General features: G+C 31.6%; 1 protein-coding gene across 1 annotated transcript in view; it reads right to left on the reverse strand.

The window, feature by feature from the left end:
- The window catches only part of LOC135128038 (locomotion-related protein Hikaru genki), a 282,123-nt gene that overhangs the window by 18,177 nt on the left and 245,566 nt on the right, over positions 1–18,380 (reverse strand). The window contains exon 7 of the mRNA XM_064054842.1: positions 7,079–7,222. Coding sequence (XP_063910912.1) covers positions 7,079–7,222 — 144 coding nt within the window. The remainder of the gene's footprint in view (positions 1–7,078; positions 7,223–18,380) is intronic.

Below are 18,380 nucleotides of genomic sequence, written 5' to 3' on the forward strand. Positions count from 1 at the left end.
GTCCCTACACGACATCATTTTAATATTGTTTCTTATGAAGTTGCAACCAAAGCAATTTTTTGTGGATTTTGTATTATATTAATGTATTAAGGTATTCAATTACATCCGAATTATTGTCTCACAGCTTGAATTCGAACATTTATTCTCGAATTATTATTTTGATTGACCGTATGTAATATGTGCCATGTTGTACTTAATCTCGATGAAGTAATTTTACTTTAATCATTAACTTGAATTATGCATAATTAAATTATTATATCACTTTGGATAGATGCCGTGTAATACTAATGATAACAGTATTGTATTCCCAAATTTTTGAGAAAATGGAGTGAGCCGTTCTCGATTTCAGTAAAATAAATTGACCCATTCATTAATTTTTAAGTCACCCTGCATAAAAAATTTAAAAACTTTTAAAGCTGTGATAAACCACAAGTATAGACTTATCATATTTTGTACATTTTGGATTTGGCAAAATTTTGAGATGACGTCATCAATTGTTTGAGGGCGATAAACAGATATATTTTGATTAAAAATGTACCATGCTTATAATAAGTTTAAAACGTTTGCAAGATTTCAAAGCATTCGGTTGTGCAGTTCCTGATTTAATTAATAAAATAAATTGACACTTTCATTAATTCTTGGAGTCACCCTGTATACGTAATTCTAAAAACTATGAACGGGTTGATAAACCATGGGTATGCAGCCATAATATTTTGCACATTTCAGAGAGGATTTATTCGGCAAAATTTTGAGATGACGTCACCGATTTTTTGGGAGGGGATAAACGATTTACCGTGATTTCGACAACCTTAACATATGTATTTACAAGATTTCAGAGCATATACAGTTTGAATTTTTTTCCAAAAATCTGGATATCTAGGGTGAAAATTTGAGAGGAGATTACGTGGGTAGATTGGGAGATTACGTCTCTAATAAAAATATATAGACACCAGACAAATAGACAGACAGACAGACGGACGGACAGACGGACGGACAGACGGACGGACAGACGGACGGACAGACGGATGTACAGACGGATGGAAACGGGTGATCACTTTTTTGGAACTATAGAGGTCATGTCACGTCGAGAAAATATAAAAGTGTCAATTTGGCTCATGGACTCGATTACTATACTTCCTTAGCTTACGCTCGAGAAGTAAAAATTATACTGTAAGGACGCAAAATTTAGTTACAATTTTTGAATTTACAAAATATATCAAAACATGTGTCAGTTGAGACATCACATTCAACAAAGATTGGAAAGTATCTTAGGAAACTCCTTCTTCTTAATCCTCTACCATTTTATCGTTAAATGTAAGAGCCATAAAACTGAGTTTTTAGTGTTTTTGCATCTTTCTTCCCATTGCTTTCCATCCTAGGTTGTGTTGTTAATTCCCTTTCACGATATATCCCTTCTTTCAGCAGCGTCTTTAACAGAATCTTTCTATTTTCGTCTTTTGATTTTTTAAGGAATTATTGTAATTAAGTCCATCGGGCAATTGGCTATTTTCATGTTAGCGTATGCAAAAATAGGTCTCCCGTTTCTGTCTGTCTGTTTGTCCGAGGTCTGTGTCTGCAGACTACCGGACCGATGTCAAATTTTATGTGTCGTATGAATGTCGTGTAGATGGTAAAAGGCTAACCAAACTGTATAATCATCCCCACCAACGATGTGATGACGTCAACTCAAAATTGTACATAGTAAATGGGTTTTTAACCGAAATATCCAGATTTTTGGAAAACAAATCAAAACTGCATAACAATATTTTGCAACTTAATTTTGTAACTTCAAAACAGAATTCTCTGAAATCTTGGAAACGTATTAAAGTTATCGGAAGTTTAGTAAATTTTTAATCAAAATATATCTGATTAGTCCTCACACAAATATGCAAAATATGATGAGTTTAGACTTCTGATTTATCACCGCATTCATATTTTTTAGAACTGCTTATAAAGGGCGACAAAAAAAAATGAATGAGCTAATTTATTTTATTGATTAAATCAGGAATGGCTCACTCCGTTTTCCCTAAAATTTGAGAATATAATACTGTTATTATTAATATTACACTGCACCTATCCAACCTGATATGTGTCCTTGCAAAAATGTTGGTGACATCAAAGTTTTGTAATGCAAAGACTCACTTGAAACATACGTATACGATACTTCTTTACCTGTTCACACCTATCTTTTTTTAACTCATAGGGTTCTCATAGAATAAAATTTGCAAAACCAAATTTTATAATTTTCGAAGAACCTGTAGTTATTGACCTGTCCTCCAGGGGTGAGGGAAGTACTGTCTACTACTAACTTCATACCAATCAAAGTTGTTGCTACGCAAATAGTCTCAATAACATTTTTAAAATTCCATTCGGATAGGGGTACCTACTCCGTCGTGGAATGAACAGGCCGCTGGCCTGGCACTTCGCGAGGCACGGTGGATGATGCGGTTAATTATATAACAGGCCTTGTTCGGTGAGGATGGGTATGTGTTTAGCCCTGAATCTCGCAATACGACGTAACGCAGGAAATTGAGGAGAGCTCGATCGCCTTGATCAGAGTCTTCGATCCCGTATTGTGTGTCTTACCATCCAGATAGTCTAATGATGATTTTCTCTTCCGTTGTGTGTTTACATTTGTGATATTCAATATTTGTGTCAATTCGTAAAATTTGATTGAACTTTTGAAAGTTGGAGAGAGCTTTTGCAACTGAGAAATCAGTTCCTCAATAGCTTCTTTCAACAGTTTTTCCCTGTCAGTACTGGACGAATAAATAATTTGTGTTCCATATTTTAAATTTTGATTTAGAGGCACTTTTCGAACCTTGGAGTTTACCACATTTCAATTGAACGCATTCCGCTAAATAAAAAAATACACAGACAACGTAGAATTTCATTTTGTTGGTGACCAAATTTTTAAGTTTCGCGGGTTTTAACATTTTGTACAAATGGCTAATTTTGACTATCTATAATATAGTCATGAATTAGTTTGAACGGAATAAGTATATTTGCAAAATTCTTCTTTTTTTCAGCGTACATAGATCTTTCAAAGTGTTGGACCAGCAGAAGGTACAGCGTAGCGTGAACGATCACCACGAATTCGACAACTTAACTATACAGTTCGAATATATGCTGAAATAATTTTCTTTTGAAACAAATATTACAAGTTTGTAAAATAAAGTTATAGTACTTTGTATTACTCAGTTTCCATTTTTTATAGGAGCATTAATCAATTTTTTTTTTGTAAATATGAAATGAACCACTAAATATTTTATGTCGTGGGAATCGCAATTTAATAATTTAGTTATATATGCGTCATACTTGCAGTTTACCAACTTAGGCTTCCACCTTCAAGCTAAAAGCAATGTCGTTTACAGAAGTTCAATATTTCCATTGGTTTTTAAGAAACAACGCCGCTGTGTACACCCTGTATATTGAATTTACAGACTATTACATGTCGATTTAACAAATATCTCCAATTTCGAAAGGATTGCGTTTAATTTGCAATTTTCAACATTTTCACAGAAATTCGGAGAGGTGTATAAAACTGGCTTAATTCATTTTAATAACAGTTTGACAAGAACCACAGGTATTTGTCACAAAATTATGTAACATAGCAGACAGGTATTATTAATCACAGTCGGTCGGTTGACGATAGAGGATACTATAGATAAAAACAGGGCCGCAAAATTTAACAACACAGTTTCTTGAGGGTTCTCGAGCTCATCATGAAAGATTAAGTTACCAGGAATGCTTGTATTATTTTTCTTTAAATTAATGAAGCGCCATAAATTTTGTGGATTTACTTTGACATCATTTTCAGCATTATTAACAAAATTCGAACATTCCATTTTTATCTCGTTCTTTATAGGTTTCCTTAAGTGATTAACTTGAACCAGCTCCCTATCAGATTCAGTTTTTTTATACTGTTTCTATAAGCAACCCCTCTTTTATTATATTTAATTCTGAACTGTTTTGGTTGACTTTAAAATGCTGATGATAGTCAGAAACAGGAAATTTCAAAGATAAAAAACTGAACAGTTAAATTACGACTTGTATAAAATAAGCTAAGGTATTTAAACTAACAAACTATTTAATTATAATTGTTTTAAACTAGGTCGCAAAAGAGCCTGAGGATGGTCTCAAGTTAGATCGGAATTATGTACACCTTCGTGTGAATAAATTACATCTCGAAGGAAATGATAATATTAATCCTGCATTATGTTTTTAAAAAAGTGACGTAGTTAATTTTTCCTTTAGGACCGATTGAGACTGGTATAAAATTTACCCCAAAAGTCGCATATACATATGTAAAATTTAACTTCCCATTACATTAATGGCATGACCCAAGCGATTCAGATAAATTTTAATACTTAATATTTCGATATCGCGTTTAAATTACACCGACTCGAACGTCTTGCCTGCAAAACATTGAGTTTACATTTTGTAATTTAAACCTTTTTATTGACTGTCTCATCCTTTTGAAATTTTAATGCACTGAGTTCATAACAAGATTTTTTTGCAAAAAAGCTTTGAAAAATAGAGTGTCTTTTTGTAATAATGGAAATTCAAAAGACAATGTTCCATGTTTTTAATTACACTGTAATAGATAATAAAATCGAGATTTCCCAGAGGGTTCTACGACAAATGGAGAATGTGCCACTGAATATAACGCCGCAATATAAACCAGTCTCGACTAAACAGTGCCATTAAAATTAACAAAATTATCACATGTAAAGCAGATTTCTTTCCATAATGATTACACACATACTGTACAGCCTGATATTTTGCTTTAAATATTTAGAATTTTTTGTGATCAAGGTAATATCGAAGGTAAAATAGTATCATTTGAAGAAAATTTTATTATTTATTAAATTAATTAGTGCTCTAAAAAATTGTCTTTGGATATATGTCTGTGATAAACTATAAAGTTTACTTTAAACGGGTGTTATTTAACAAAATCTGACCTCAGCACTTTGTAAAAAATGAAATGTGAACGAAAATTTTAATAGCGTTGCTAAAAATAAATACACATCATACTTTTAAAGATAACTGGATAAAAACTGTAAGAGCGTACCATTATTAAAATGCGAAAATAAAAAAAACTTAACCTGGGAACTTTAGAAGAGAAACTGCTGTACTTTAATAACAGTTAAATTTAAAAGTTCGACGAAAAACTCCTTCAAGCTGACATTATTTTAATTAACAAGAAATACACCGATATTTTTTGCTTTACTTGTCATTACACTTTTTTCTCAGTTTTTGGAAATATGTTGGCGGCAATAATAAACCAGCAACTTTTTCTGGTACAAAAAAAATACAACCGATAGGTTATAATAATTACAAAGTCCCGCTTTCTTCTCGTGTGGTAGAATTTAATTTTACTTTGAAAACATATAAACATAAAATACATTTTAGAATAATTAACTGACAGCTTAATTAAAACAACATGAACCAATTAAAAATGTAAATTGATCGACTTTGTTTATGATGTAAATATGGCTGCAAAAATATAATTTGTTTGTTTGACTGTACGTAGACATTTATAAATATTCCTAAACTGGTTCGTTGAACTCATTTTAACATTACAGACATTGTAGTTTTTCATTTTGAATTAAAAACTTATTTGGAACATTTTATCCTTCACAAATCCCATGCACTTGCGTGAAGTTTGCTTCATAAAAAGATATTGTGTTTTTATATGTTACATTTTAGAGGGTACTGAAAAAATATATAAATATAAACATAAAAAATATATAGTATTAGACATAAACAGCAAGCAATGTTATGGAAGAAATAAATGTAACCATTTCACTTTATTACGTGGCGGGGCACTCTAAAAGTTCATTTGGAGATGATGGTCGAGATTTCTCTTTTATAATAACAAGGAGATGATAACACATATGGTATATCATCTAGCCTCCAGGTATCATTCCCCTTAACAGATAAAATCACATTTTATTTTTACATTAATTAAAATAGATTAGAATCAAAATAGTAACGATGACAATGACAATTACCGATATTCTTACAAGTACAGAATGAAATTTTAATGAGGAAGCTTTTTTTGGAATGATGCTTGTGAAATTTATATATTTTCTATTGTTACTTTACGTCCGTTTCATTATTAGAGATATTTCTATTTTTCCGCTAAATCATAACAAAACTACCAACATTTCCGGTTTGGAGTGATTTAGTTACAAATTTATTCCGCAATTCATATTTATAGCCATCTTTTTAAATTTTTCTCATCCTGTGGTTAATGTTTCAGTTGATTGGAGCAAGTTTGTGTAACCGAACTTCAACAAACAATTGTAAAGTGACTGGAAGTTAATTATAATGAAATAAATCTTAACTACGTATGTATTTTCTAATACTCTTTATGTTGTTTCCATCGATTCGTGTCCGGTTTTGATTTATATCTAAAAAGGCTGAATTAATATTTATACCAAACAAAACCACCCTTTAAAAAAAGCATTGCGAAATTTATGACGGTCTGTTGTTTTCGCTCTTAATTTTCCACCGTATTTTACCCCTTGCATCGTGTTATCAGCGAAAAATCCGCCTACCAAGTGTAAATTTTAGTAAATTGTTAGGTTTTATTTTCAATTTACTAGCAGATCCGTGACTTAGAAATCTTGGGATAATTTTGTCAAAATCCTTTTAGCAGTGGTAATCAGAGTATCCATTTTAATTTCTCTTAAGAAATTACTGGCTGAATACATTAGTTTCTTATCCGACCTCGCCAAGCAATAAAAATTTTAATCAAGAAAATTAACTTTTTATGCGACCGAATCTCAACTGTTGGAAAAAGAAGTATCGAAGGAACTTTAGTGCACTAATTTAATTATTTCAGTTTGCATGTTTCTTTAACTTTTTATGCGACGGAGAACATAAATATGGCGTGATATTACAGAGACAAATCTGGAAATATTGGGTTGTCGAAGTTAATGAAAATTGTATCATTTTGCTTGGAAAGACTTCCCGTGTCCGTTTCTGACACGACCATTACTCACGGGATTCGCACAACCTTGGTCGCACTGGATTGAAAACATAAGTAGTTACGTCAAACAAGACTTACCGGAAGCTTGACAGGTCAGATTAGCTGCGCCGTTGACTTTAAATCCCATTGGGCACTGGAATATGGCAGTATGGCCTAACCTCGTTCCTTCCACTCTTAGTGTAAGATGGGGGCCTGATACGGAGATTGCGTCGCAGTGTACGGCTGCATGAACAGAAATTGTAAAGTTATTTACAGCTAACTCGGTGGGGATAAATGTGTTAAATGGAAGACGTAAAATGTCACACTAATCATGACAGGAAAATTAAATGCGTAGTTTTTCAAATACAATTAAAAAGTTCTCGTTATTATTTTCTTTCGAGAAACAACAGGTGTCAATAAAATGGGGCGTACTTCTTAATTTTGTTATTAAGTATATAATAATTGGAAGATCCTTCCCATTAATTACGGGAAAAATATCATAGTAGTATTTAAGGCACATTTATCTAGAGTAAATTATCTTTTATTTTTAACGGTAAGTTAAAATACTTTATTGTTGTGGCATTTTTAAGCCCAAAAATTATTGAAATAACCTGTTTTGCTAAACTAAGTAACTATTGTAAGAATAGGGTCGATCGGGTGAATAGCTAGCTACTTTCATGTTTGCTTGATGTTTCAGAACTCCTAGAGTATGAAACTATTGGTCTCCCGTTGGCGTCTGTCTGTCGCCGTCTGCTATCAGTATCGAGTTTTATTAGAGAGACAACCTCCGAAACTATTTGACCGACTGTTGACTGTTGTCAAAATTATATCGTGTAGGTGGTACAACGTTAACCAAATTTTTTCAAATCATTTCCACCAAAAATGTGATAACGTCACGTCGAAATTTTGCATAGTAAATGTTATTTAAATTTTATAAAATCAAATTGTGTTTTATGAATCCGCCTTGATTTTTCACCCTATAGAGCCTAATTTTTGAAACAAAATCAAAATTTTATAACAATATTTTATAATTTGAACCACAAAACAGAATGCACTGAAATCGTGAAATGGTAAAAAAGTGGATGGCGTCACCTCAAAATTTTAATGAAGAAATGCTATCTCAAATGTGCAAAATAACATGAGTTTATGTATATATTTATGGATTATCAGTGCATTCATATTTTTTAGAACAATAAAAAAAAATGTGACGAGACTGAGGAGTAATGGCAGAGAAATTATTATTTTATCATTAAATATAACTTTTTTTATGTGACACCTGTACAAATTTAGCTAGCCATTTTACGTCCCCACTCACGTCCATGAAGTGTCACTTTTTCGTACTAAAATGTCAAAAATATTTTTTTTGGACTCCCTTGTCACTTTTTTTTGGACTGATTTGACACTTTTTTGTACTCAATTGCCAAAAACTTTTTTATTACTTTTGGTGTGGTGCCTAATTTAGTCACTACCTATATACAGTTACATTTTAGGCAATATAATAGGAAAATAGGCAGGAATACTGAAAACTAGATAATTAGGCAAAAATAACTAGAGCTTAAATGAGACTATTTTTTGTGAAAAGCATATCGTGTATAGGAGTCTGGCATTAAATTCAATTTAAGAAATACGTCATTTACCTTAAGATTCGCTCTCTACTGATGAAAGTACTGCGTATCGAGCAGTGTTCTACAAATAAAATATTTTTAAACCAAAATTATTTAAAACAAATTAAAAAAGAGTCATGATGGTTGAACAGTATATGCATGGTTCATAAGGTCTGTTATTAATTGTTTTTTCTTTTGAAACATTTTTATTTAAAAAAATTGGTCGAAAGTTGTTTCGACAGAACTTCCCTCGCCCCTGAAATACAATATCCAGCATTTTCAAAAAATTATAAAATTTGATTTTGCGGATTTTATATTTTTTGAGAACCCCTATAAACTGAAATAAACATATTATCTAAATATGTAAACTAAAGTAACTGAGTAAGAGATATATTTTGATTAAAATTTACCATGCCTGCAATAACTTGAAAACGTCTGCAAGACTTCAAGACATTCGGTTTTGCAATTCTTGATTTAATCAATAAAATTAATAAAAAGTCATTATTTTTTTTGAATTACCCTGTATGTATAAGCAAATCGAAACAATGAATACAAATGCAATAATTTCAAAAGTGTACGGTATACTTTATTGAATGATAAAAAAGCGAAATAAGAATGAGAAACGATACTGCAAACAAAACTCAGGCGGCGGCTCTTTGTGCAGGTGGCTGCCTGGCTGCAAGTCATAAATTAATGGAACGCCCGGAAGTGGCTAATTTTGCATTTTGCACAATCTCGAGATCATATGTGTCAACAAACGGTCAGTCGAAGACGAAATCGTATTTTTGTAATAACCACATTAAAAACAAATACATTTTATTTTCCGTTACATTTAGGCCAGAAAGGGTCTCCTAACTTTGGGGGCCTGATGTTCCAGCATCACAAGCATATCCGTATAAACCGTCTTTGAACAAATGCGGACATTGTAAAATATACTTACAGCAAATTACCAACGGAAATAGTGTCATTAGTCATTTTTTGAGACACCCTGTATAAGCAAATCTAAAAAATATCAATGCAATAGTTAATTGCAAGTATAGACTGACCATAGTTTGCTCATTTTAGACAGGATATATCCGGCAAAATTTTGAGATGACGTCATCAATTTTTTGGAGAGGATAAGTAAATATATTTTGACTTAATTTATCACAACTTTAAAACATCTGTAAGATTTCAAAGCGTTCGGTTTTGCAGATTCTAAATTAAATTGTAAAATGTTGTTTTATAATTTTGATTTTTACTTCCCGAGCGTAAGCAAAGGAAGTATTGTAATCGAGTCCGTCGGCCGACTCTCTACTTTTACGTTTTCTCGATCTTTCATGGCCCCTAGAAGACGAAGAAATAGGTCTCCCATTTCCGTCTGTCTGTCCGTCTGTCCGTCTGTCCGTCCGTCTGTCCGTCTGTCCGTCTGCCGTCCCGGATTTTTATTAGACAGATAATTTCCGAAAGTACTCGACCGATTGTTGTGAAATTTTGTACTTATATTAAGAATATCATGTAGATGGTAAAACGCTAACCAAAATTTGTCTAATCATCCCCACCACTAATGCGATGACGTCACTTCAAAATTGTACATAGTAAATGGGTCTTAAATTGTATAAAATAACATAGTCCTACACATGTAGTTTACAACTCCGAATTCAGTTTTTACCCGAAACGTCCAGATTTTTGGAAAAAAAATCAAAATCATAAAACAACATTTTGCAATTTAATTTTGAATCTGCTAACCCGAATGTTTTAAAATGTTGCAGATGTTTTAAGGGTCTAAAGAGCATCATAAATCTTTAGTCAAAATATATTTGGTTATCCCCTCCAAAAACTTGATGACGTCAGCTCAAAAGTTTGCTGAATAAATCCTATCTAAAATGTACAAAATATGATGCGTCTGTACTTGTGATATATCACTCCATTCATATTTTTTGGATTTGCATATACAGGGTGACTCAAAAAAATTAATGAATGCGCAAAATTTATTTTACTGATTTACTCAGGAACTACAAAACCGAATGCTTTGAAATCTTGCAGATGTTTTAAGGTTATAAAGAGCATAATAAATTTTTAGTCAAAATATATTTGGTTATCTTCTACAAAAAACTGATGACGTCAGCTCAAAAGTTTGCCGAATAAATCGTATCTAAAATGTACAAAATATGATGAGTCTGTACTTGTGATTTATCATTCCATTCATATTTTTGGATTTGCATATGCAGGGTGACTCAAAAAAATTAATGAAGGCGTGAATTTATTTTATCGATTTAATCAGGAATTACAAAACCGAATGCTTTGAAATCTTGGGAATATTTTAAAGTTATTATAAGCATGGTAAACTTTTGTTCAAAATGTATTTGTTCATCCCTCCTAAAAAAATTGATGACGTCACCCTTAAATTTTGCTGAATAAATCCTATCTAAAATGCAAAAAATATGATGAGTTTGTACTTGTGATTTATCATTCCATTCATATTTTTTAGATTTTCTTAAGAGGTGGTTCAAAAAAATTAATGAAGTCAATTTATTTTATTGATTAAATTAAAGGCAACACTTATTATTAGTATTACACCCCAACCAACCCAATTTGGTAGACACAAAATTTGTTAAAGGAAAAACTCGGTTGAAACATAAGGGTAGCACGCTTATTTACATCGACTTTAACATTACAGACCTGCATTTGTTTTATGCGCTCACTTGATTCCGCGAATGTGAAATAGACATGTTTATAATCAACCAATTGTGAATTTCACCGTCAAGAATAATAAAAACCCAATGTTTTATATAATAAGCGGAAGTCGAAGCAATAAAACCGATGGTCGTTTTGTTTACAGTTTCTCTGTTTGACTCTCACGTATGCTGTTACGCTTGTCATCTTAAATTAAGAATGTTTATACATAAACGATTTTCAGTTGCCGTATACGTGAGTAAATTGTTTCGTTATTTTATTGATTATAAAAAATCAATATTCAAAACGACCCAATTCATTTTCCCGAAAATTTGGGAATACAATAATTTTATTCTTAGTATTACACTACATCTATCCCAACTGATATACGTGTCCTTGCAAAAATGTTGATGACGTCATCGCAATTTTTTTTAAATTCCCACTACAAAAATGTAATGAGAAAAAAACACAATAGCCATGCAGTCGTCAAGTTTCCGACAGCGAGGGAAGTACTTTCTAAACTCTTTAGACCAATTTTTTGAGAACAGCTATAAGCTGAAATAAACATATTATGTAAATATGTAAACTAAAGTAATCGAGTAAGAGATATATTTTGATTAAAATTTACCATGCCTGCAATAACTTCAAAACGTCTGCAAGACTTCCAGGCATTCGGTTTTGCAGTTCTTGATTTAATCAATAAAATTAATAAAAACTCATTAATTTGTTTGCATTACCCTGTATAAGCAAATCGAAAAAAATGAATACAAATGCAATAATTTCAAAAGTGTACGGTATACTTTATTGAACGATAAAAAAAGCAAAATAAGAATAAGAAACGATACTGCAAACAAAACTCAGGCGGTAGCTCTTTGTGCAGGTGGCTGCCTGGCTGCAAGTCATAAATTAATGGAACGCCCGGAAGTGGCTAATTTTACATTTTGCACAATCTCGAGATCATGTGTGTCAACAAACGCTCAGTGGAAGACGAAATCGTATTTTTGTAATAACCACATTAAAAACAAATACATTTTATTTTCCGTTACATTTAGGCCAGAAAGGGTCTCCTAATTTCGGGGGCCTGATGTTCCAGCATCACAAGCATATCCGTATAAACCGTCTTTGAACAAATGCGGACATTGTAAAATATACTTACAGCAAATTACCAACGGAAATAGTGTCATTAGTCATTTTTTGAGACACCCTGTATAAGCAAATCTAAAAAATATCAATGTAATAATAAACTGTAAGTATAGACTGACCATAGTTTGCTCATTTTAGACAGGATATATGACGTCATCAATTTTTTGGACAGGATAAGTAAATATATTTTGACTTAATTTATCATGCTTATTACAACTTTAAAACATCTGTAAGATTTCAAAGCGTTCGGTTTTGCAGATTCTAAATTAAATTGTAAAATGTTGTTTTATAATTTTGATTTTTTTTCCACAAGAATCTGGACGTTTCGGGTAAAAACTCAATAGGTAGTCATAAACGACATGTGTAGGACTGTGTTATTTTATACAATTTAAAACCCATTTACTATGTACAATTTTGAAGTGACGTCTTCACATTATTGGTGGGGATTATTACACAAATTTTGATTAGTATTTTACCATCTGCATGATATTTCTAATATAAATACAAAATTTGACATCCGGGACGGCAAACAGAGTGACAGACGGACAAACGGAAACGGGAGACTTATTTCTTCGTATTGTAGGTGTCATGAAAGGTCGAGAAAACGTAAAAATAGACAGTCGGTCGACGGATTCGATTACGATACTTATTTCGCTTACGCCCGGAAAGTAAAAATCATTAAAATAAATTTAGTTTTAGGATAGGAATTGAAGTAAGTTTAGTTATTTTGACAGCCTTTGTTAGCAGCCATGCAAGTTACTGTCGAATGTTGGCACACCGAACTACGACAAATGTCAAGTTTGACGTTAAAGTCAGAAAGAAATAAAATTTATTTGTGTGTGTAGGTAAGCGAAGAAAAATATTGCTGCCCCGGTGGGAATCGAATCACACGTTTCCCGCTTGCCGGGCGGGTGCCCTGACCACTAGACTATTATAGTCTAGTGGTCAGGGCACTATAATAGTGGTCACTCTAATATTCTACGTATGTTTATTGTTAAAAAAATACAACACATGTAGCTTTTTCGGAAAATTAGAAAATTATATTTTGCGAATTTTATTTTTTTTATGATAGTAAAGAAGGATGGTATGCGTATGTTTCATGTGAGTTTTCCATAAAGAAATTGTGATGACCTCATCAATATTTTACCAAATGTATCAATTTGTATCGCTGCAATTTATCACTAATAATAACAGTACTGTATTCTCAAATTTTCTGGTAAATGAGGTGAGCCGTTCTTCATTTGATCATTAAAATAAATTGAAGCTTTCATACATTTTTTGAGTCACAAAGTATATAATATTTTGCACATATTAGATAGCAAAATTTTGAAATGATGTCATCAATATTGGGGGGGTGGAATGGGGGGATAATACCATGCTTAGGATAACCTTAAAACAAGATTTCACAACATTCGGCTTTTTCTATTTCAAAATTAAATTGTAAATTACTGTTATAAAATTTTTATTTTTTTTTCACAAATTTAGATGTCTATGATAAATAAACAAGACAGATTCATTAACCACAAGTGTAGGAATATGTTATTTAGGAACATTTAATATGCAAAATTATGAGGTGATGTCATTACCTTGTTGATGGGTATGATAAGATAAATTTTGGTTAGCTGTTTATCCTCTACACGATATTACTAACATATGTATACATGTAAAATTTGATAACGATTGACTTGGTTCTTTCGGCGATTAATAAAAATCGACATAGATGACAGATGCCAGACATACAGACGAAAATGGAAGACCGATTTTTTAAACTCTAGGGGGTCATCAAATGTCGTGAAAACATGAAAATAGCCATTCGGTGGATGGAGCCTATAACAGTGTTTTTAGATAATATAAAAAATGGTGATATTTAAAAATTTAAAAATTTTCAACCTCCGACTGGTGGTGTAATTTTGATAGAACTTTTTAGTTTCCTTGTCTTGACAAACATAATTTATATAATTTTTGTTTACATAGTTTCATAAAGAATGTAAAGTTGTAGATTATGCGGAATACTTTTAACAGCAGTCCACGATAAAACTGTAATCTTCCGCAATCAGACCGTTGGCACACTTTCTACGGTGTGATTTTTTAAATTTCTGCTCCAATTAGCCATCACGTACACGTCAGCAGTGCAATTAAAATGGCTGATGCAAGCGACATGGCCAATTAGAGCAGAAATTAGAAAAATCACCCGACATATAAGGTTGAGATATTAAATTGTAAAAATAAAAGAATTTTATTGAAACACAAGTAACTTTTTGAGGCTTTGAGAAAACGTGACGATGTTTCTCTGTAATTTCTAAATTAATGTTAGTATCTTACCAAAATTGAGTCTGATACGGAGATTAGTAGATAATTCAGATATGTACATGAATGATTATTATTTATCACATTTTTCTTAATCATCATCTTTGGTCTGTATTGGGATGTGATAACTTCTCAAAAGCAAAATTTTCAAGTAGATAACTTAATTTGAAATAAACTTTTAATTTACAAATATGTGACACCGATAATGATGCAATATGATAATGTAGTGAAAATTTGTAACTCAAAATGTTACTAAAACTTAGAAAAAGCCTGCAAAAGAGTACAGACTGTTCTCATTTTCTGTTATTAACGGCAATAGCAGTAGCAGTGTGAATAGTCATGTTATTGTTGTACTCTGAACTGTTAGTGATATATTCGCATTTGCCAAATGCTAATAACACACCAGAATAAGTTATCATTGGTTTGGCAGAATTATGAATACTATTAAAACTCGAGGGATTTGGTGACGAAGTTATAACGAAATGGCTTAAATATAAATTCGAAATAATGTATGTGATCGAAAGCAATTCCCTAACTCTAAATGGAGATTTTACAATAAAATATTAAAGTATTACATTTTGCAGCTAAACTTTCACAGCCTTTTTAATTAATAATAAATGTGCTGAATATGTCACTATACATCATTAACTAATATTATTATTTAACCACATGAAATATTACAAAAGCTGTCATAGTTCAAAAATTAATGATAGCACAAAAAAGCACCAAGTGGTTGCTCCAACACAAGTACATTTATCCCATATTGATTAACACAAAACAGCAATGAAATATTGTTTTTCAATTAAGACAAACTGCTGTACTAGTATTTTTGTATAATCATGGAAAAATTCTTGGCAAATATTGTGTTGCTTTTTTTTAACTCAATACACTTTAGGTATTTATCTCATTTTCGACATCGAAATTGAACGCGCTTCGCCAAACAAGCTCAACACCACGAAGACAACTAAATTAAAAACCTTGTTATACTGCTAACGAAATGAGTGTAATTTTGTGGCCACTCGCCACGTTGAGGTCGGTTCTTGTGAAAATTATTAAAATCTTGAAAATGTACACGCGCTCTCAGAAAACTACCACCAAAATCGTGACAATTTCGGTTAACGATCCGGAAAATTTAATTAGTGCAGTGATTAGGAAAGCTGAAGGATCAGATTTCCACTGCGAGTGGTGTTCAACCATCCTTTCTGCAAAATCCTTATAAACGAAAAATGGAATTATTATCGGCGGAGTTAACGCGACCTAAATGTTATACTTCACTTTTGTGGCGTTATTTAAAGGAAAGAGTGTATTTTGTGCCTTTAATAAATATGGACATTTTGAATATCAGATCAGATGACAAGGGGTTGTAAATTAGACACCATTGTGTTTAGGAGCGACGGAGGTTTCTTCGACAAGCATCGAGATTCCAGTCATTATATTTTTTAAATTAATAAATAAATAACTTCTCATGTTTATTCTTGTTTACGAGGCTTACGGGTCATTGTGTGGAATGTCTAATTTCGTGTTTACCCAACATTTTCCAGCTCCACTAAAATTTTCTAATTTCTCAATTCCTTGCTAAGTAAATATTATTTCAAATTTATGCTGTAACATGTGGTGACGTAAAAGTTAAAAATTTGTGTCAGAATCTCCATAACAAACTTTTGAAATTTTAGTAAGACACAAACCCTAATTTAATAACAGAATCCCCTATAGAAGGTTGATGACGTTGTCTTAAAAATAATGAATGAAACAATCTGTTTGGTTAATTACGTGAAAAATACCTTACCTAATTGACTAGAAATTCTTAGAATACAGCACTATTATTATTAGTACATTTTCTGTATTAAAATTAATAACCCCACTAAGAAGTTGATTACGTCACACTAGAATATTATTTAAAAAATCTCACTTGAACTAACAATGCTCTCTTATGTGAGGTTTTATAATCTCCTCCTATTTTTATTTGCAATCAAAAACTGCAAGCTCAAATTGTATAATTTATTGAAGACACTGGACAAGTTTACAATATTTGGTAAGGCTCTTACGTTGTTTTAGTGTTTATAGAACAAAAAAATCCTGTCCAAAAAACTGATGAGATTAGTGTTTCTAAATCTTTCTTTGTGTATCAAAGCCATAAAGAACAACTTTTTCGGCCGATCTGAAGTTTGAGGCCGAGGTACAAGCAACGTTGTTTAGGCGACCATACAGAAAAATATGTTTTGAGGTTAGAAAATCTTTTTTGGAGGAAAAACACTGCAAATTTGATAAAAACCAAAATGTCATTTTGCTCCTCTACTGGGAAAAAAATTGGTACCGTCATGTTTCGAAACAATATTTAGTAACGTCGCCTGAGAACTTGTTTGATCTACAGACCAGAGCGCACTCAGGCCAATATCGACTCTAAACGATTTATCTGTAAGGCGACGTTTGTTAGAGCTGATCTGATACACATTCACTACGAAGAATTAATCCGTTTCGACCATCTGGTTGGACTTTACAAGGAATAAGTAAACAACGATTTAATACATAATGTTCTCGAATGACAAAATTTATATTTCAAATTGTATTATCAAATAGTAAAACGCTCACCAACAATGAAATGACGTATTTTCGAAATTTTACAATAGTTGATGTAATTTAAATTTTTTTTTGTCCTCCGTTTATGGTTTATGCATCCGTGTTGAGTTTTTACCGTAGACGTCAAGATTATTGGAAAAAAAATCAACAACATTTTCTAATTTATTATAGTTATTGGAAACATGTTAAATCGTTAGTAGCATAGTCCTCAACTTGTGGTTTATAAATACTCTATTGAGATTTTTCGGTTTTTCGATTTCTCAAATTTTCAACTTTAGATGTTTCAATTTTTCAATATTTCAGTTTTGGACTTTTCCAATTTTTCCATTCTTCAAATTTTCGATTCCTCGATTTTTTTATTTTTGATTTCTCAATTTTCCGATGTTTCAATGATACGATTTCTAAATATTTCCATTTTTCAATTTTTCAAATTTTGACATTTCTAAATTTTCCGGTTTCTGAAGTAATTTTTTTTTATTTTCCCATTTTTCGACTTCCCAAGGTTTCGATTTTTCACTTCTTCAATTTTTCAATTTTTCGATTTTTTTTAGGATTTTGATTTTTCAATTTTTCGGTTTTTTAGTTTACGATTTTTCGACTTTGCTGTTTTAGTTTTTTGATTTGGAAATTTTCCAATTTTCTAATTTCTCAATTTTTTGGATATTTATTTCAGTTTTGTGATTTTTCAACATTTCGATTTTTTGACTTTTCGATTTTTGGACTCATGGATTTTTTGATTTCTCGATTTTTTACTTTTTGCATTTTCAATTTTTCGTTAAACCTTAATTCTTAAAATTTTTTTACTGTTTTATACTTCAATTTTTCAATTTTTCAACTTTTCGATGTTTTAATTTTTCAATTTTTAAAATTCTAGGTTTTTCGATTTCTCGAGTTTTTAGTTTTTCTATATATTTGAATTTTTCAATTTTCTAAATTTTTAAATTTTCCATTTTCCATTTTTTCCCAATTTTATCGATTTTTCAATTGTTTGATTTCTCGATTTATCAATTTTTCAATTTTCTTTTCGACTTTCGACTTCTCGATTGCTCCATCCTCTGATCTTTAGATTTCTCTTTCGATGTCTGAGTTTTTGAATTTTTCGATTTTCCAATTTT

The sequence above is a fragment of the Zophobas morio genome, unplaced genomic scaffold, assembly GCF_036711695.1.
Source record: "Zophobas morio isolate AGI-343-1 ecotype UQ-CSIRO unplaced genomic scaffold, CSIRO_AGI_Zmor_V1 ptg000012l, whole genome shotgun sequence".
Classification (NCBI taxonomy): domain Eukaryota; kingdom Metazoa; phylum Arthropoda; class Insecta; order Coleoptera; family Tenebrionidae; genus Zophobas; species Zophobas morio.